This window comes from Calonectris borealis, chromosome 2, assembly GCF_964195595.1.
Source record: "Calonectris borealis chromosome 2, bCalBor7.hap1.2, whole genome shotgun sequence".
Lineage (NCBI taxonomy): Eukaryota > Metazoa > Chordata > Aves > Procellariiformes > Procellariidae > Calonectris > Calonectris borealis.
This window is the reverse complement of record NC_134313.1, coordinates 121348695-121370650: the sequence shown is the minus strand read 5'-3', so window position 1 is coordinate 121370650 and position 21956 is coordinate 121348695. Positions and strand designations below refer to the sequence as shown.

General features: G+C 39.5%; 1 protein-coding gene across 5 annotated transcripts in view; it reads left to right on the top strand.

Annotated features, from left to right (window-relative positions):
* The window catches only part of TRAK1 (trafficking kinesin protein 1), a 114090-nt gene that overhangs the window by 60852 nt on the left and 31282 nt on the right, over positions 1 to 21956 (top strand). For 3 of the 5 annotated variants that reach the window (XM_075143186.1, XM_075143185.1, XM_075143188.1), the window contains 4 exons: positions 11036 to 11112; positions 15746 to 15862; positions 20640 to 20740; positions 21536 to 21644. In XM_075143186.1, coding sequence (XP_074999287.1) covers positions 11036 to 11112; positions 15746 to 15862; positions 20640 to 20740; positions 21536 to 21644 — 404 coding nt within the window. Of the gene's footprint in view, positions 1 to 2314; positions 2367 to 11035; positions 11113 to 15745; positions 15863 to 20639; positions 20741 to 21535; positions 21645 to 21956 lie in introns of those variants that run through there. The other 2 variants (XM_075143187.1, XM_075143189.1) reach the window with 2 other exon arrangements.

Genomic DNA, 21956 nt, shown 5'->3' with positions numbered 1-21956 from the left:
TACCACTAAAAATGAGTTGATAATGTGAGGGTGCGGTACACATTCCTTCTCCACCCATTATGAATTTGCATCAGCATTTATCATATGCAGATATCAAAATAGGCATTGCAACACTTAACCTTTCTCTCAGCTTTTGAATGTCAGAGTCCTTCTGTGTGGCATGAGTTGACATGAGTTGCCGTTGAGAAGTCAGCTTGTGGGAATATTCTTTTACTCTCCTTATATTGTCATGTATATTGGGCAGCAACATGCATTTTTTCAGTGTGTTACCCACTGCCCTGCTCTCCTTTATAAGCTAGTTGGTTAGCTATAGTTGAACACTTGTCAGCAATATTAAAACCATAGTATGTCAACAGGGTTGGCAGGGGTGGACTTTTCTGTCCCTAAGCTTTAAAAGGTGCTTCTTGCATTCTTTTAAAATTACTTACTGTTTTGGTTACTCTCTGAATTTCCATCCTCTAGCTATTACTGAAGTGTGGTAAGTTGGCACTGGATGGCAAGTAGGTACCTAAAACTCTTCCTGTCTGATTTTTAATTTTTTTTTTAAAGAGTTTTGATTCACTGTTACAGGGGAGAAATGAAGACACACAAAAACTCTAAGGAAACAAACTAAAGTAATCCCCATTACAATATTATTAAAATTACATCTTTTCATGCCATGATATGGAGAGAAAGGACAATTCTATTGTTTCCCCAACTGAATTCTTGAGGCTGTTGCTGCTGATGAATATTGCAGTAAATTTTGGTGGTCAAAGGTCAAGTTGGTAAGTTTGAGTAGTAAGATCTTTCTTTATTCAGAAATGAGTGTTCCTTTCCTCAGCAAGCACTTAGGTGGATTTCATATCCTTTGGCTGTTGTTTAGGTAAACATTGTTACATTGTTTGTATATAAATATCAAGAGTTTAAAACTTAAAACAGAATAATTCATCATGATTGTATAAAAGTAGTTCCTTCCCATGTCATACTACCTCATACTTTCACACCGCTAGAGAAGTGGTAATAGAGAAATTGTTCCTAGATGACCACCCTAACTGTTATGTTCTGCTGGCTTGTGATGTTTGTCTCCCTCCCTAGCAGTTATGTTGCCTCAGAGTGTGATGAGCTGCCTTTGCCTTGCATTGCCCCCACTTTCCCTGCAACTGCTTTGCCTTGTGACGCAGACAGGAATGCTTTCTGCAAGCAGCAAAGGGTACCTATTTGCCATTGAAAGTAAGGGAGGCAACTTGGCAAACATTAAATATCTATAGCTGCAAAAAGTTAAATAAGAAAGTTAACCTGCCCTATATGTGTAGCAAAGTTCAGCAAACACGGCCTGTTGGAAACCAAGAGGTCTGAGCACAAGGAGTTTTGTTGTTGAACAGAGAAGAGATACGTACGCCCTTGAAAATGCAATAGGGTGCCATATGTGGACTTGAGGTATTTCGTTTCCCACCGCAGGCAGAAGAGTAAAGATTACTGTAGAAAACATGGTATTTGACAGCTGATGTGATACGTCAATTAAATGCTTTGTACAAGAGTGATCTTTTTTGTAAAAGCAATAAAAAAGCCCCAAACACCTGCTCCCTTCCCCCCAGCCCAATTCTTCACACAGTGGTTTTGGTGTGTGGTGGATGCTGCAGTCAGACCATACCGTACAATAGCCACAACTTTCAAGATCTCTCTGCTGGGTGGGATTAGCGTGTGCATGTGTACAGGCTTCGGCTCTTCAGTACTCCCGTGAAATCTGCTACTTGCAGCATTAGGCAACTTGAGAGGTGATTTAACTCTGCAAAGGTGCACACCCTTCACCAGGTGTGACAGTCGGAGGCTGGGTCGGACTTCCGTGTTGCCGAGACACTTGTGGGAAGCTACCACTTCACTTGGAGGAGCAGGGGCAGAGCAAGGAGAACCTTGGTGACGTGAGGAGTGCCAGGGAGGGGGCTTTCAGCCCGCTTACTTTGTCTGAAATATGCTAGTAGAGCTGTTGAGTAAAAACTGGCTACCCTCGGAGCTGGTATGAGGAACAACGTAAATCTTCTAGTAATTATTAGACAGATGGTCTCCTCCCTCCTCCACCCCATCTGTACAACACAAAGCTGTTGTGCTAAGGACAAATACTCAGTCGCTCAGGAGCTCCCTGGCTGAGCATGTGAGTGAGGAAAGATGGTATCCTGCTTTGCGGAGATCTTGCCTTGCCCTCCCCAAAAATACAGCCTTGGAGGGAATGACTTCCCATCTCCTGTGGGACTAGGGCATCACATCGTGTCTCTCTGGGATAACTTCAGCAATGTCAGTAAACGAAGAGGAAAACTTTGAATATGACTATGAAAAGGAAAATAAGAGAGAACGCACATTTAACAGGCAGAGCCTTGATATCTTGGAAGAAGGTACTTTTCACCTTTCAATTTTAAACTTTTATGGTAGTAGCACATGGCAACGTATAAGTGATCTGAGTGATATTTGTGGATTTAAATCTACTAAATTTTACTTTTTTTTTTAATGTGTAGCCAGTACATTTGGATGAAATACTAATAAAATACTCATATGAGTAGGATGAATCTTAATTTATGTACGCTTCTTTAAAGTAGAAATACATGATCGACAGATGTAGGCTATGCATTACCTTTTTTTAATAATGAAACTGGATTTGGGAAATTATCTTTCTGTGGAAATGTATGTGTATATTTTTATATGTACATCTCATGTGTGTGTGTTATGAAACTGTGTGTTAGGCTGTCATTCCCAACAGGTACTTCCAAAACTGAGTAAAAGAACAGGGCAACAAATTTATGCTTATCCATGAACTTGAAATCACATAGACAGAAATAATCCAAGTTTCGGGTTAACCTTTTGACTTAACCTTTCAACAAAACAAACAACCCAAAAATCATACTTGTCATACTTTGTGGAAATAATGGACATCTGCAATATTGCAGGCAAGTGGCCCGTTAGGGTGGGAATGTGAATGTATGTGCATTGAAAATCCTCCTGTGCACCTGCTGTATAGAGAGTGTACCCACTCAAGGACTGCTTCCAGCCAGTCTGGCAGTTTTTTTCAGGGCTTCAGGTACCAAAAGCTAAATGCACCATTTATGTTGTTTCATGTGCTGTAAATTTCACTCTAAAATAGCCGTTTTGTGGTACAGAACTGGTACTTCCAAATACACTATCATAAAGCTGGTATAAGGATGCTTTGAAAGACTGCAGGCATAGAGAATGTGACCTGCTGTGAATTTACACCCTTATTCACCTCATGGGAAAGAGTTCCTGTGTCCAAAGCCTCAGTGGATGAAACATGCTCTTTGAATCCTGTTGCACAGGACTTTCCTGTAAAGAATTCCTCAGAATCAAATATTCCACCTGGATTTCAGCCATATTCAGTCAATAAAGTATCCATCTCTCCTGTTGTGGGTCTCTGAAGGAGGCTGAGATAACTTGTGTGTCTGTGCAAAATAGAAAGGTGCTGGAGGGAATACTGGCAAAAGGAAACTTTAAAACTGGGGGATTGGGGTGGGGAGGAAACTTGTCGAGAGAGGCTAACTGACGTTGTTTTATTTTTGATTCCTTTTTTTTTTTAGTGATTAAATGGTTGATGTAACATATATCATACTGTTCTTATTCTTCCTGCTGACTTTACCTTTTATGCAGATCTAAGTATAGTCTGAAGCTGTTCTTGTTGATCTCGAGAGAAAAAAAATGTTGAGTTCCATCTGGGATAAATTTAGCCCTGTCTTTCTATAGTACCTTCCCCTCAAAAGCTCAGTGTGTATTTGAAATGCCTTTTAAAGATGCCTTCTCTCCTCCACCTATACCTTCAGGTCCCTACACACTCAGTGTGTATTTCTATGTATCTTTGCACGTGGATGCACTTAAAAATGACAGTGTTTCTCTTGGGGATGAGTCAATCCATTCTATAAGTAAAGCAGATGGAAACACCAGCATGTAGCCTTTTCATGCTGAACAAAAGAAACATTTTAGCCATATCGGGCTATGAATTTGGTATCAGAAATGGAAAGTCTTGAGAATATGCTTCACTTTAACCATTTATAGTTATTGAAAAGAAGGGGGTAAAAATTGTGTAATTAAGACTCCTTAACTTTGGCCTATCCCATTAGCAGAATGTGTACTCACTGTTTGTCCATTATTTCCATGGTCATTTTGATGTAGTGAAATTTTTCCCTGTCCCGACACTTAGATCCTGTGACTGCCCTCAGTCCTGTTTCTAGAGCCTCTGTCACAGGACTAGCGTTACGCTTGGCAACGTTGTAGAATCGGTTCTCTTGATGAGTATGGGAAGCACCTTCAGAAAGGTCTAGGCAGGACAGTCGTAGAGTCAGTGCATTGCTTTGGAGTTGTAAATTTGCCTGACAGCAACGTATTTACTGTTCAATTGATAAGCTGGTCTTTGAGCTGACTGCAGTGAAACTTTGTGCAGAGATATTTGTTCATAGTGTCTACTTGGTTTTTGTTGATAAAAACACCTGAGCTGTGAAGGGACAGCCTGTCAGTTTTCCTTGGTTAGTGCGTTGTTGGGTCAGCTAATTCTGAAACTGGGCGGTGTTTTGATTCTTGCTTTTGCAAGTAGAACAGGAAAAGGCTATTACCTGTTTAGGACCTGTGATGGCAGTCAGTCATTACTATTTCAGTTTACTAATGTAACAGATTGGAAGTCCTCCTTCTAGCCCAAGTTTAATTAAAAGAAAGTCTTGTGATCACTGTTAAAATCTCAAGTTCAGGCACTCCAAAGGTCTGACTTACAGAAAATGTAAATACCTGTTTTATCTTATAAAGACATTGACTAGAATGGAGGTCGTACAGGGGTCTGGAATCTTTAAACACTAAAGCAAAGAAAAGGGAGACGAGTAATTCTTGAAAGCTTTGACAGAGCCAATCCCTCCCAAAGAGCTGGAATAGGAAAAGATCACGTATTTAAGAGAGGGAGACAGCTGACAATGCATGGCTTTTAATACAGGCTTGTAACTTCATTTTAGGATTTTTGAAAGATTTACAGTCCTGGTTTAAACCCTACACCCATTTATTAGTTGCAAGGACTGCAGTCCAGACATTTCTTGACGAGAAATGGATGGAGGAGAATGTCAAGACAGTAATTCAATGGCAAGTAATCGAAAATCCTATGAGAAAAGTTTTACTTTTAAGAGAATAGCTATGCTGAGCTGTATCAGTAAATGGTGTATGCATTAAGGTGATGGTGAGTTCTCTCCAGGCGTTTTTCCTTATCTCCTTAGTTTCACTTTGTGGCTGTATTTTCCAAGTTACCACATTTGACCTGTGTTTATGCTAATAGAAGGAACAAGTGTGTGACATGCTTGTTGAAATTTCCTTTAACTTGATTCCTCATTCATCACAAGAAAATTCATTGCAGTTCATGCCCTGCTTAGAGAAAGTACTTTGAAATGGCTGCCAACCTGAGTCTTTGGGCATTAAGCTTTAGAGAAGAAATAACAGCAGAGTTCTTTCCCAAGCCTGAGATTAAGTAGTAACATAGATTTGTATGTGAGGCTTTAATATTGGATTTACTAAGCTATTTGAATATGAGTATGAGAGAAGTGGCAGTAAGCAAACAAACACCCTTCAAACCATAGATTAAATGGCAAGATAAATTCTCTTCTTCTCGAAGAATCAGTAACTGCATCTTAATATTAAAAGATTAATTTGTAAACTATGCCATTGAAATCACAGTAAGCTAGGCTGTAACATTTTAAAAAAAAAAAATCTATTAGCATTGTCTGTTGAACTTATGGTAGTTATTTTTCACCGCGCTAATATGTACTTGCTGACTGAGCGTGTACCGCTCACAACATTATTTTCTTCCAGACTCCTCCATGGAGCTCACCTGCAGGGCGACTTGACGGTTGTGAAGCAGTCGGGGCGCTGTGGCCGCTCTTCATCCCCCGAACCAGGGTCACAGCCCCCTGCTGAACTCCCCGTCTGCCTCTGGAGGCGCTGGCCCACTCCTGTGCTTGGGAAGCGGGGGGGCAGGCTGGAGGAACTGCTGGCGGGTTGTGTTAAAATTTGGACTTCTACAAGTCGTGCCTCAGAAGCACGTTCTTCAAGCTCCGGTGACAGTAGTCTCTTAAAAATTTTAAGCTCTTTAGATGAACATATTCTCTCGGGGCCGTCTCACGTGCGACAGGCAACAGCAGGCCTCAAGCCTCTGCCCCAGTTTAGCCAGGGCTGCCAAAAACCCCTCTTTATTGGAGGAGAAGCTACCACATTTACCTTTAAACGTGTAAAATTTTTCTAGTCTGGGTCAGTGACAGAGCTGACGGCACATTTTAGGTATAATTTTCCTAAGTTTATTTCAAAGGCAATATACATAATATGGCACAGTTTCAGAATTCCTCATGCGCTTGGCTCAAGTTGATGTAGTGCTTGCAGTAACCAGTGCTGGAACATAACTATCGGTGGCTCTAGAACTGAAGTTGTGATTTTTAGCAAGTGCTTTAGCCTTGGAATGCAAAAATATACTTTCAGAATTTAAACCAATGTGAGCTGAGGAGTCCGAGTCTGCCAGGGTCTCTTGATTGCTGATGTTTGCCAAGTGGCATCCAGCCGTGAGGAGCGCGGCTGGTCGGTCAGTGTTACTGTGTCTGTTCCGCACGTCTTGATGCGCAATGTCTAGGATGCGATGAACTTGCCATTGTATCTTCAGTGTTTGGACAGAGCTCTGAGCAGAGGGGCGGAAGACAGAAGCTATTTGTGAGGCAGGGCTTCTCATCACTGATGAAGGATGTAGTAGGCCTTGCCATAGTTAAAGGCTTTGGGTAGGGAACTGTCATGAAGAAAAGCAAGAAATTTGTCCCCTGCTGCCACCTTACCAATAAGAAGAATCAATATTGAAATTGTCAGAGATCTCTGCTCCCTGAACAGTATTCCCTTATCCTGATGTAGCTTCTGAGGAAATAAATTTTGGTAGTAGGGAAATCCTCACGCACTGTGGCCTTCCCTGTCAAACTCTATACAGGTCAGCATTATCTGCCCAAAAAGTGTAACTTTACCATAACATCTTATCCCCCTTCTGTTTCCCAGTAGTTAGAAATAGATGGGAAGAGGAGCAGTGAGAGCTGAGCTTTCCTCTTCAGCCATGGTTGCTCTCTTCTAGTTCTTTAACTTAACCCTGATTGATAGGTCTCAAAAATGAAGAGGGGGTATATGCCTCAAGGAGGGATGCAGGGTCTGAGAACACCTGTGACTGCTGACTCCTATGTTTTGGTTTTTTTTTTTTTCCTTTTTTTTTTCCCCACCTGAATCCCCTGTTTGGTGGGTGGTGGCTCATTGAAGCAGTTCCTAATAGTGGTATTCTTGCTCCACTTCCCTTCCATGGCTGTTTCCTGTTCCTGGAAACATACTTGTCCTTAAGCAGCATGCTAGATGGCTCTGTGACTTTCAGGGAGCAATCCAGGAGGGTACATACTTTCCTCCCTTCTCCCTGAGCATCTTCAGCTTGGGAATCAGTGCTTTAGTCAGGGCGGAGCTCAGAGCCTGAAAGAAGCTTCCAGTCAGATGCTGTGTTAAATAGATGATGAGAAATAAACGCAGAGTATATCCTTTCAGCTATACTCACATTGGGAAACACAGGAATGTGGGTATCCAAAAATTTGCAAGCTTTAAGAGGGTATGAAGATGGTGCTAGGTACTTTAAGGCAGAGGAAATACTTGATCTGTGTAGCATTTGTCCATTTGTGTGTTTGGCTTTTAAAAAAACCAAATACTTTGAACCGCAAATATGTCCCCGGGAGCATGTATTTAATGCTGTCATGGAAATAGTGTGATAGAAGCTTTCTTTGTTTCCTGTTTTGGATCTGTGACATTCATTTCAAAGCAGTTACCAAAATGCATTTTCTAACTCTCTGGAATTCTATGGTTCCTCCACTTGCTGTAGACATACTTTTTTTTTTTTTTTTTTTTTAATTCTTTATGGTCTAACAACCTTCTCCGTAAACTGAGAGGTGCAAAGTGTATTTTGATTTGGATGTTTGCATGCATGCATGCATGCATTTAGACACTGCATTTCCTATCACCCTCAAGCAAAAATACTACTGATTTGCAAGTGAGGAAAAAGAGGTCAGTAAATTGGCACTGTAGGTTTTGTATTACAGAGTGTTGTCCTTCATTTGCTCTTGGTTTATCTTTACGGTAGTGTTACCAGGCTCTCATATTCATCAGAAACTCCAGCAGGCTAGAAACCTACTATGCAGAATCCATTAGAGTTGTGGAGTTTGTGGGTTTTGGTTTAGTTTTTTGTTGTTTCTTTGTTTGTTTTCCTCCCCCCTCCATACTTCACTGATCAGAGCTCAAAATTATTATTCAAGATAGCGTGTCTTTTTCACTTGGTAGTCTTTTTGGACACCAAGGAAATCAAAATCACTGCACTAGCAATTGGCCAAATGTTATCTTGTAATCTGTGGAGGCTGACACACTTAGATGCTGTTTCGAGTTTTTTAAATGCTTCTGAATTGCTTTCTCTCCCCTCACTTTTCGCCTTCTCTTCCCCACAAGCCTTGGTTTCTGAGGGATGGAGAGCAACACCTCTTCGCAAGTTTGCCCTCCTTCCAAAAGGAAAGCCTTCCTTTTAGTTAGTAGCTCTGTGCTTCTGCTCTGTTGCATGTTGTGCCGATAGGAGGTGGCTGACTGGAGGAGGCATTTTATTATATGACGTCTATTAAAGTTTGTTTCCCCTTGGATGTTGAGGAGGATGCATAAGATACCATTTCTGCGTTGAAACCCTTCCACATTGGCAGAGTAGTATATGAAGACCTCTGTTTTAACAGTGACCAACAAAAGTTTGATGGAAATTTTGAGAATCAAAAGCTTTTGATGACCAGGTCGCTACTTCTTTGCTAGTAACAAGTCTGTTGTGGTAAGGCTGTGGTGTTACCCTGCCGCGTTAAAGATTAAATGGCAAGTTCTGAAGCAATAGCTGAGTGAGCAGCCACACGAATCAACCTTTATCACTCTTTCTCTCAGCTGAATGACTTTATTTTGTCTGTGGGACCACCGCCCTTTTATCAGCTTGGATGTTAGGGAGGTTATACATTCACCTGAATTAGGATGGTGTGAGGTTGCCATAGTCATAATCAGTGGTGATTTTTAGTGCTAGGTATGGAGTTAAAATGACCTTGCTAATGACAATCTCAAACGTTATTTTATAGTAGTGAGGGAGTGTTGTAACCAAGGGAACTATTTAGTATGCAATTATTTTAGAAAATAAACTGCTGGCACCAGGGTTTCTGATAGACGTTTTATTGCATGACTTATGAACTTACTATGTTTGAAAATACTGCGTTTATGGCGATGTTAATTTTTTTTTTTTATTGTGAATAGTCTTCTGGACATGACACCATCTGTCTTTATTTGAAGTTTTTATGGAAATCTTATATTTAGCCCCTTTGTTTACTATAGCTGATGTTCTCTGCAAGTAACTAATTTTTTTCTGTGGAATCCTGATTAGTCGTCTTTTCACTAACATAGATTGTAGTTTACAGATGCACTGTATTTTTGCTTGTGCAGTGGTATAGTTATTCTTTATATTGCTATGGAATTTTTGTCATTACTACTTCAAAGCATAAACTTTTTACTGTTACCACTTTCAGACTTTATTATTTGGATAACCGTAATTATCTTTTGAATACTTTTTAAATGGCATTCTTTGGAGTTCACTGGCACTACTGATGTCACTAAATATTGTAAATGTTTTCAGGATTTGATCCTCAAAAATAGAATTTGAGAAACAGGAAAATAAACAGAAACAGATTGTACTTCTTGCTGTAGTTCCAGCAACTTTCTGATGTTCAAGTATGGAAAAAAAATAAACCACCAACATTTCAACAGATACCTAAGTACTGTTACACTTGATCTATTATTGATGTGCCTTAGTGGTGATCAACTGTATATTTATGTATATGTATATTGTATATTTATAAATCGGGTAGCGTTATTTCCTTAGGGTGACAAACTGTCTCCTGGTAATATTACTGTACTCAATACACTTTTTCTTTTCTTTTCTTTTTTTTTTTTTTCCTAAATTTAAATCTTATTAGGCCTTATCTGTCTCTCCCCCCGCCTTAATGCGCGTTAGAGCAATATTAGCCAATCTGTCAGACTGAGCTTTAACTCACATTGTCAAGGGTAAATCCCCTGAAGAACAACTTGTGCTACAGCAGTCTGATAACCCATAGTCCATATAATCAACTCAACTTCATTAACAATTCCTTTTTTTCAGAATTACAGGGTTTGAGGAATAGGTGTAGCTGAAAATAAACAAAATGTAAGCATAGAGCAGAACGTGCTGTTGTTTCCTCTGATTGGTAGATTTTTAGAAAATGTATACTCCTAGATAAGTCAGTGTAGCTTCTTAAAGGATCACCTGTGGTGGTAGACTAAACTTTTGCATACTTTCTTCAGTGTGACAAAACTCCTGGTTCCAACTTAGTGATTAATCATCTCATCCAGTCTTAGTAAATATTTTTTTATGAGTGATACTGTGGCCACCGTGGTGTGGTCTGGGTATTATAAGAATTGTTTATTATTTTGCATGCATTTTGTATTTACTTTGCTGTCTCATATCATAGAACCCAGTTCTTACCAACTTAATATGACATAGTATCTTTATGTTGAACAGTGTTACTAACAGTATTGCAGTTGCTTATTCATGGAGTAATTCTACCGCACGTAATACAATGACTAGGTGACATGATAGAACCCTAATTATGTAGCTAAGAACATCTGTTTTCACTTCTTCCTTGATTATTTTTTTAACAAACTCAGGACATCGCTCTTCAGAGAAGACAGTTTTAACATTTTAACGGTTTGTTCTGCCACTGACAAAAGCAAATACTCATTACAAAAGAGAAACACTTGTATTCTCAGTTTAATTTGAAGCTTTGATTTTTGGGTGGGTTTTTTTTTAGCTTTTGATATACTTACCCAAAAGTTGACATAAGATGGAAACTTATGCAAACCTAAACTCTTTAAAGGTTATTTTCCCCCAATAGTATTGCCAATATGATTAATGTTTTGTTTTATTTTATTGCAGTTTTATGTGCTGAAAGAGTGGGCCAGATGACTAAAACATATAATGACATAGATGCTGTTACACGTCTTCTTGAAGAGGCAAGTATTACATCTCTTTAAGGACCCATACACAGTATGAGAAAGCGGTGCAGAAATTATATGGTACCACTACTAAAAACGGTTGGTAGACTGTCCTTAAATGAGCAGCAGTAAGTGCTCTGAGTGTATGTACACTTTATCTCATTGGTAAGGTAAATATAAGTAAAGGTCATTTGTTTACCTCAGTCATAAGGATTCATTACGTGTGCTTATTTTTCAGTTGAGGCCATTTAACTTGCTCTTGGCCAAATATTTGCCATAATGAATGGGGGGGAGGAATAATCTTAAAATGACACATATTTTTACAGTACATGTAAAACTAATGGTATCCTTATTGATGGATTTATTCTCTTTTAAAATTAAAGAAAAAGTTCATAAATAGTCTTGTATTCATAATTATTATCTCAGATAATGGTTTTCCAGAGAAGTGCATAGACACAAAATTAGAAAATATCTAATGCTCCATTTGTCTTCAAGCCTTTTCCTCTTTGCCTTATTTTTGGTTGTTTGGTTGGGTTTTTTAAATACCATTATTATGTAAACTGTTATTACTGTAATCCTTGGTGTTCAAGAAATGGCAAAACACAATTGTCAAGCTCAGACGCTTATGTTCAATAAATATCATGATAAATTGTTTGACTGAAATTGGCTGCTTTTCTGCAGTAAACTTGAGCAATGATTTTCCAAATAATGTTTATGAAGAATTCTTTAGGTGAAAACTGTTACAATTGTATTAGTTCATGGCTGAGTGTAATTTAATCCTTCATATTTATTTGCTTATTTATTTTGATAGCAATGTCAAAAATGGGGTCTGTCTAGCCAAGATGCATTGGGTGGTCTGTTCTTCCTCTTAATTCTGCAAGGAAACAAGCATGGGAATGCACATATCTCCCACTTAAGCTTGATACATCTGATCTCAGTACAAAGTCCTGCATTTTGTGCTTTGAGCTGAACTCTTTTAAACAACTTTCTATGAAATGCCAGTTAAAAGTCATGCTTTACCTAAAAGACTTGTCCTGGAATAATCCATTAACTTGTAGTAACAGTCTGTTACCTGTTTGTGTCCTATTCCCTTTGTCTTGTTTGGCTGAGATTTACTTGCATTTGTTTCCATGGCTCCTTCTAGTAATGATGCAGCATTCTGCCAAACTGTTTCCTCCCCTGAGTCCATGTAGCCAAATGTCTGTAGATCCAGCAATCACGCTCACGGGAGCAATGCTAGAAGGACTTGCTGAGCCAGTATTTTAAAGCTTCTGGTGTACTTCCCTATTGGGATGATAGCAAAGGAAAAATGGGGGAGCATGTAATAGGTGAACTTTTAATAAAACAAATACTTTCCGTGAGCTTTTTTGTTTTATTTGGCCATCATTTCTGATTGAATCTCTATTCCTAGGCAGACGTGCACTTACAGCTTCTTCCTCTGTTCCCCAAATGATGGTTATCACAAGAGATTACATCTGTTTGCAGAAGTTAAGGTGTAACTCTTTCTGCTACCTTCACACACGCAAGCGAAAAACAACCCCAAAAGCTACCCCTTGTCTGTCCTTCTTGTTGGCAAGCTTCCAATGAGTGTATTACGAAGTTGTCAGGGTGAAAGGTGCAGCATTGGGGGGGGGGGGGGAGGGGAACAGGAAAGAGAAGATCTCAAAACAACATGCGTGCAGATATTTTGAAAATCAGTACCTATTGCCCTGAAACTAAGCAAAGCGAGTGACACCAGGCCTGCCTGGGTATGTGGTAAGAAGCAGATTCCTCTGTGAAACTGCTTTCTCAGCCCTTTCTAATAATAGCGTAAATGTGTCTGGCTTCAGTATTTTCTTACATATTGCTGTAATAAATCAGTTCCTTATCACTGTGAATAAGAAGCCTGACCCCAAACTGAGATTTAGAGCTGAATTGCTAAAAATTGTGTAGGAAGCCTGGGGAGGTTAATTAAAAAGCCTGGAAATACACTTACGTTCCTCAACTTTGAGTTTAGAAACCTTGCTGCTAGATAGCTCTGTGTCTGTAAAGTCAAAGCTGCAGCAATATATTTTTTACCACTTGGTGTTTATGAAGTGAGCCAAATTACTAAACGGTAAGTTGGCTCGATATGTAAACCAAACGTTTTTCGGATAACTTTGTGGAATCTGTTGTTCTGAAAGATTGTACATAAGATTATATAAAGATTTTATGACTAGATAATGCCAGTAGCTTTCAATGCAAATATAAGCCTGACCTTCAGAAACCATTGGGAAAATGCTATTTGTAGATATAGCAGTGATCAATAACCTCTCTTTTTTTTTACTGATTATTATGTAACTTTCTTTTTTTCCACTACGAAAGCTTCGTCATTCAAATTCTTTGGCTTCAAATCCATGTGATAGGTAGTTGTAGGTTTTGTAGGATTTGTCATTAATGTATACATGACATAAGGTAGCTTTTAGTCATAAAATCTGGATGGCTGTCAGGGGCGGTAAATAAGCCCTGATCAGTATTTTCAGTGGCAGGGAGAAAACTCTTCTTCAAATGGTGTTGAACTAAAGGTAAGTGGGAAGTTAATCGTAGTGCCATTTTCCCACTATTGTAAAGATCTAGTAATTGAATAAGAAAATGATAAACAGAAGTGCAAAGTTCTAGGCAGTTTATCATCCTGTCCCAGGCAGATTACAACCCCATGTCTCAGGTTTGCAGAAGCTGAGACGCGTATAGGTACATGTCATCAACAGGATAAGCTTCTAGTTTTTATTGGTGTCGCGGATGAGTGATTTAGATGACTGAAAAAATCACTGTCAAAGGTATTAGCAAAAGTGGGTTTAATACGATGTTGTGAAAGTGTGACTCTACAAAGTTCGATGGCAAGGTTCACTCTGTTAATTACTGCATGGAAGAAACATGCGAAGGTTGAGTTACACTTGAGTTAGAATGATTCACAGAGAGACCAGGGACGTGAAAGGGTAAGGAGGATCCTCCCATTGAGTCACAAGGTTGAGGGTGGACCCCTTTGCTTTCTAAACTCCTCCTCAGAAAGGAGTCTAGGTGTGACTAGGTCCAAACCTAGTCTCAGACTTGGTCAACGGTTTATGTCTAAGGGATTATACATGCAAAATTTATGTAATGTTTCATTAGCATCAATTCAGCATGTAATCAAAGTTACCAAGACAAAAATCAAAGTTACCCTACTACAAGGTTATGCGTGGAATCAGTCACTTACCAAAGATCTGCTGTTAGTAAAAGGTCTCTCTGCCTCGAGGAGCAACTTTGAGAGGTGGCCCAGCTCAAGGGGAAATCACCGCCATGCAGCCACGCTGCCTAGCAGGAAGAGCTCAAAGAAGGCTTGCTTAGGCTGTCATATTTATGGGATAAAATGATTGGCTTGTAGTCAAATTACATATGATGAAAAAGGTATGCATGAGACTCCTTGCACCCACAACTTACTTTGTTCCTTGATAAATGAGTCTTGGAAAAGCCACCTCACTATTCGTGTGTTAATCACATGATCAGTGTTCCAAGCTCATATGCATCGATGCTTACTGTGTCACTCTGCTCCTTTGTGGGTTTTCAGAGAACAGATTGAAACTAGAGGAGTGCACGGCCCAGCTACGGCTCAGGCCTTTACCTCTCCCGGAGCCTGCACCAAACCACCGCCGGTCTGGTCAAGGGATTGAGCGCATCCATCACACTCCACCCCATGACTACAGTCAATCCGCTGTATCAACTCATAGAGTGGTAGTACGGTTACCTCTTGCCTCCATGTCATAAATATGTGGCATATTGCAGATCAGTGATAAGAGTCCAATTATTTGATAAGCTGTTTAGTTTAAGTGTCATAATTAATGTTAGTTATATACCATTTTACATACAGAAACAGTTGATCTTATACGTTTTACATGCTGGATTGATGTAATTTGTTTCTTTTTTTGCCACCATTCACAATTGGTATGTGTGGTGAACTGTCTAGACCAGTTATTTCCAATTCTGTGCACGCAGAGAGGGGGAAGAAGGGGGCAAGCGTGGCATGAGAGTAACCGCTTAATGTAGATTTGGGCATCTGCAAAAAGGAAAGGCATAGGACTTGGTTTTGTACAAAAGCACTATTGGATGTATGTACATGAAGAAGATAGGAGCTGAACATTCATTGTGGTGGAATTGGCTTCTGCTCCTGCACAGCTTACTGCTTTTTATTTCAACGTGGAGCAAGTGGAAACTGAAGAATGCTTTGAAATGCCCAAGTTCTTTGCTATTTTTACTGTGCTTCTTTAAAATGTAACCTCTAAGCTCTATGATTGCATTCTGCACATGGTATAACAAGGTGATGGAATAGTTTCCCTCAGTAGTTTCTCAAACAAAGCTGTAATAGAGAACAAGATTCACTTACATTGTTTTACATTAGACCTTGAAGCTGTGCTTTCATGTGTATGGTTCAATAACTCTGTATGGGTCATTCTTTTCTGAGTAATGTGGGTGCAACATAAGCGGGAATGGAAAAAGAAAATTAGCCAAAGAAACCAAACAAACAAACCCTCACAGAAGGAAAAAGGCTTTTTATTGTTTAAGTACTTGTTCCTTCCCATTCGTGACAATTTTACCCTCCCTCTGATCCATTGGTGAATAAAAAATTTGAAATTGGCTTTCTTCTCATAATGCTTCACAGAAAGAACGAGACTTAGAATTAGCTGCTCGGATTGGCCAGTCGCTGTTAAAGAAGAATAAATCACTGACAGAAAGAAATGAGTTCCTGGAGGAGCAAGTAGAACACATCAGGGAAGAGGTAAGATTTTTATGCCTGAATGCTGTATCTATAGTGATGGGGAGAATTTTCCTTCTAGCTTCACCTTGTGCATACTTAATTTTCTTGAGCATCCTGTCCATAGCAGGTGTTGCAGCAGTTTGGTCAGCCATTTTTATAGCATGCACACTTTTAGAAATGTGACCAAAAAAGTAATTTGACCTGTTGGCTCAGATCAGGTGAATTGAGGGGAGAAAAAAACCCTCAAGCCATTGAATTTTGCTCTGCCTCAGATTTCATTTTCCTCTGAAACCATCTGCTCTTTTTGTCACTATACCCACTGTTTTCTTCTACCTGTTTTGTCCTTGTTCCTCTGCTTTATGCATAATTACCTTCTGCTTTGATTATCTCACTAATCACTCTTTCCCTTCTCCTGCCTCCCTTTGTGTGCAACTCTTTCTTCTTGTTTCTCCCCCGAATCTTTCTCAGTCCTCACTTGTTTCGTCCTTGCCAACTGATGTTTAATTGCTTTTTCCCAAATGCTTTTCTATTCATACCCGAGTTGAATTTTGGCTCTTAGAACATAGCATTTGAATGCTGGGAGTGCTTCCCTTTGCTTCTCAAACTGAATATGATATAGGTATCACATATAATGTAAATCACTTTTTGTATTTATGGAAGTTTCAGGAGTGTATGCTCACTGAGATCATGTGCATTCTGCCTTTTCCAAGCTGGGCCAACTTCATAGACTTGTGTTAAGCTTCCATTGTTCAAGTGGGTCAGAATATATTTCATCAGTAATTGTTATTCAACATGCTCTGTATGTATGAACTTGTCAATGTTAGGAAGATTGGGTTATGCTGAGAAGCAAATGGTTATAGGCCGAGACTTGCTACCTTCTATCTAGATTGCTAAGATCTTACAGCTTCTTGTGATTTTGCTCTATCTCTCTCCAGGGAACTGTGATAAAATCTGTTGAAGCATGCATTGGTAGCCTGCTACAGTACACACATTTGTCTGAGTTTGACTGGAGTAATAATGTTTTAGACATTTGTTGAACACATTTAAAATATAATATGATGATGCATGTGTTTTCTAAATTGGTGTGATCTATAAAACATACCTGAAAACTCACATTGTTTCAAGTAACACCTTGTGTCTTCCACATACCATTGAATTTTTAATCAAGTATTTATGTGGTTGCTATTTCTTACTGTATTGCTCTGAATGGGGAGTTGGATGCTATAGGTACTGGCAGATTCTTGATGGATGTATCTTGGATGGAACTGTACAGGATGCTTTAAAAGAGCTTTTCATCTGTGCTGCAAATGTCACTAAACTCTGCTGACTTATGAACTGAGCTGGAGGCAAATGTTGTTTCTCCTATTCTGGGACAGTGACCTTGGTTTGTGAATCTCATCCATATGTAGCTTTGCGCAAGAGGAAGAGAAATCTCACAGTTGTAGGGCGAGCAGGAGAAAAATGAACCACAGTAGGTTAAAAACTTTAAAAAAGGCTGTTTATAAAACTGCTCAGGGATGTGAGATGTTAAATTATATCTGAGATGGGCTGATGAATAAAGCGTGGATGGAGGGATCCCAGTTGTGCGATAAATGGCGGTGGAGCACACACATAGAAATAATATCCTTTAGTGTGGCCTGCCATTTTTGGCAAGGAAAAATAATTCTCTTCTGTCCCAGAGGAGTGCTGTTGTTTGCTGCCTAAGTCCCATCATGTGGCAGACCAATTTATTTGTGCATTGGTCAATATGACATTTACTAGGCATATGCATACTGACTGGGCAGTGCAGCGCATTCATACCATACATCCAGAATGGAAGATTTGATTGAGAAAGGTGGGGGACAGGGATGGGCTGCTTCTGCCAGGACTATTTTTATTTAGAGGGACTCAGGAGCAGCATTAGGAAAAGTGCCACCAGAAATAAGCTTCTTACCAGGTGGCTTGGTATGTTGGGCCATATGTTCTATCAACACCCATCTTTCACACTGTCATTTTGACTCCTTCAGAAATTGATGCTTTCGAGGCAGAACTCATCAGGCTTTAAAGTCATGATGCTTTTGTATGTTGAAAAATCTTTCTTTAGTGGGTTTCATATCTTCCATTAATGCTGAATTGTGAATATTTGAACAGAATGGTAACTAAGACAACTGTCTCTAAGGGCAAGAGATAAGAGAAGAGAATTCAATTGGTACTTAAATTTTGTAAAAACTGCCTACAAAGGGCTTGTCTGGGGGATCTGTGGTTTCTGTAATATATAGACAAGTTCTTTCTGGTGTGTGGTAGGAATTTAAGGTTTTATTGGTATATATGTCATGGCACAAATAATTTAGCTTTACGTCTCTGACCTATCAAACTTGTCCTGACAAAACCTTCTGGCCATCCCATTAAGTAGCTCAAGTTTTTCCTGTGTCCTTGTAACACACCACATTCATAGGTACATGTGAAAGTAATATAGACCTGTGCAAAATGCATTAGATTCTTGAATTTGTCTTTTAAGTTTGTATTGTTAGATACTGCTTAGTTTTAGGAAGGGGGTGTGGTCATGTTCAATAAAAATGGATGGAACTGAGACCTTCCCTGTTGTGCAGTAGAAAACAAAAGGTGAATGCACTGAAGCAAGCACTATACTGTATGTACAGACACTTTAATCTCAGCTTGCTGTTTCAGAATTATATACTAAAAGCATAAACATTTTACTGCGAAAACTTTCTTAATCGTAAATTGCTTTGGTTACAGAGATGCGTGTCCGCCTTTTCAGCAGCAGAAGTGTAGTTCCCAGGTACAGTGTGTCTACCTGCTGTTGTATTACCGTGTTCAGTAAGAATGCTGCAGCTCCAATCTCAAGATGTGTCCCTTTTCGCTGAGATGGTGCTACCTACAATTTAATATTGTCTCCTTTGAAATTAGAGCTCAGTATCAAAGCAACGTAAACTGTCACAATGTGAACTGTGTTTGAAATGGAGTAGGTCATTAGGTTTTAGCTTCTCCTAATCTTTCTGAATTTCCCAGTTTACACTTCTTTTTCCTCTTCAGATTTTGTCATGTGTTTCCTAAGCTAAAAAGGCAGTGTTTCAAACACAGTGTCAGTCCTCAAATAACACCACCTCAAACCTGTGGTAACATCTGAGTAATACAGCCCTCTAGTCCTATTGTTCTAGTTCCAGGTCACATATCAGAGTTTGTGGTTTGGTGATAGGTGGTTTTAAAGTCTTTTCCAGATTTGATTTTGTTGTGTGTAAAGTGAGAGGAAAGGAGAAGCTGAATTATAATCTGGAATGGTGGCTTAAAAAAGGGAACATTGTTTTTGGTCTATTAGAGTAGAAGTTAATGTTGGAAAGATAGAAATGCTCTTTGGCTTGGTATTTGCATGGGTATTATTTACATACAGTGTAACTGGGTGTCTTCATTTTAGGTGAATAACTCCAACCTGTTAAGCATTTAGCTGCTGTCAGTCAGGAAAACAATCAGCTGGACTCTTGAAACAGTTGTTCATGATTCAGTAAGGATGCAAGCTAGGTCCCGTGTCTCTAAACTGTTGTACTTTATGTGAGGATCCTTTTATCTTACACAGAATAGCCTTAATAAAGTAAATGACCTTAATAAAGTAAATGACCTTGTTTGCTTAAAATTCTGCACAGTTTAAGTGCTTTATTGCATTGAGTCTGCTTTTTGTTTGATGAAAATGCAGCTTAAATCTATTTTATTGATACTCTCTTTTTTTTTTTTTGCCAGTAATAACTACAAATATAAATATGCCTACAACACAAAAAGCGGAAGTCTAATAAAAACAAATGCGCTCTGCAGTTTGTGCATTGGAAAGTGAAAACTGAGGGCCAAATCTTGCAGTGCAAGTGGAAGGGAACAGATCTGTCTGATCAGTTATGCTATTTATAGCTATGCAAGGAAAATAAAAATTAATCTCTTGCCACTGAGGTCTTAAATTGCAGCTGTGAGTGTAAGTGCTACTGTGTAATTGGGCTTTTAACCCTTTTCTTGGAGAATCACATATGAATTAACCAAGGTTAAGTTTGTGGAGCTCACAATTACAGGGTATCTTAAACCACCCAATTTTGATGTTTTGTTCCTTTTTGATACATGTATGTACTAAGTATGGGACTCTCACATACTACTTTACTAGACTTATGTTTCGGAGTCATCAAAAGCCCAGACTACACGCAGAAACTGACTGCAGCCTCTGCCGTTGCAGCAACCTCAGAGTGGCAGCCTGCCACTGTGTGGTGGTGTTCTGCAGCTCAACAGGCAACTGAGTCCCAGATGTAACCTTACTACACAAGCACTTCAGTAATTTTGTCTAAAGTCTCTTGGAGAGGAAGAAATGTCTGTTTCCGAGGTCTGCAAGGTCTGTATCCAAGCCGCATGGTGACAGTCATCGCATAAAATGGATAAGAAAGTGATGTTTGTCTTGATTGTGCCACATTAATTTCTTGCAGTACCATTGCAATATACCCATTTCTGTGAATGTGAATCTAGACTAATGCAATAGTGAATCAGGATTGCTCATCTTAGACATGTTTCTTTATCACCTTCTTTAATAGCGGTAGATAATGGCATTTTTGAACTTCTGAAAAAAGAACATTTAATGGCTAATTTAAAAGGTTCCCTTTTCCTTCTTTCTAAGAAATAAAGGAACTGGTTCTGGTCTGTTCCAGTTTTGGTCTCTTGATGTAGTCTGAAGATGATGCTTGGAGGATGAATAACTAACTAATTTATAGTGGGTTTATTTAAGAATGTGCCTAGAAAATCAAGTTACTGATCTGCAAGCTCCTTCTTTGTGCAGGTTTCTCAGTTGCGGCATGAGCTCTCCATGAAAGATGAGCTGCTCCAGTTCTATACCAGCGCTGCTGAAGAAAGTGAGCCAGAGTCCGTCTGTTCTACCCCGTAAGTTATCGATGTACAACATTGAACCTTCATCTGGTACTAAGCAGGGGTAGTTTGGACAATTTGATAGCTTTGAAAAGAAGTAAAATGATCCCTGTATTGGCTGGAACTATAAATGGGACTCTGAACTTGGTGCATGGTACCGGCTGGAAGGATTTGCATTGGACCAGCTGGCTATACTGGTGCCAAAAGGAGTCAGGAGGGGAAAGTACATAGCGAGGCTGCTGACGCAACGCTGTAGCTTTCAGAGGAGCTAGGTCACTCTGGTGGTGAGGCAGACGCTTACGGTACCCCACTACACCACATATTTTTGCATGCTGTGCTAGAACGTGCTATGCGTGTGGCCTTTGCGCTTGAAGGACCTGAGGGCAGTATGGAAAAGTTCCAAGCAGATGGAAGGAAATAAAGCATGGCTTGTAGCGTGGGTTCCAGGCAATTAGCTGGCTGAACAGCATCGCAGGCTCTGAGGGCCTGTCTGCCCTTGCTTGCAGAGTTATTGCTGTGTTGTGGTGAGGCATGTGCAACGTTAATCAGGAAGCTATTGTAGCTCCCTGTAGTAAGGTGGTTTCCTTTCTCATAGCATTGGCTGACTAACTTTTCCATAGGAAGTGTGGGAAATAATAAATAAATTTTTAAAATGTTCTTTTTAAAAAATCACTGCAACTACATTGCTGCCCAAACATACTGGCATGAACCAGCTCTGACTGGTTTTGAGACCTCTGTTCAGTCTGTTATCCTGTGAGATTCGCCATAATACAGGTAAAAATTAGTTAAAACTGTTGTTTTCGTTACAAGGCTGAAGAGGAATGAATCTTCCTCCTCTGTCCAGAACTACTTTCATTTGGATTCTCTTCAAAAGAAACTCAAGGACCTTGAAGAGGAGAATGTTGTGCTTAGATCTGAGGTGAAATTGCTCCCTTTGTGTTTTGCTTAATACAGTTGTTCATTTAAATGCTAGAATACAGATATTGAGAAATGTGTATTAAAAGTTGAGAGAGTCTAATTAAGAGTATATAATTCCACATGTGACACAGATCTCTTTGTAGTTGTTTAATCACTGTCCTTTATCCTTCTAAATGAAGGAAAGGCTGAAACGTGGAAGCTACATGAAGCTACATGCAAAGCAGTTTCCTTGTCAAAAGAATGTGCAGGAGAATGGGCAGATTTTTGGAGTCCAGAACTGCGCTCTGAAACAGGTGTTAAAGGGCTGACCTGG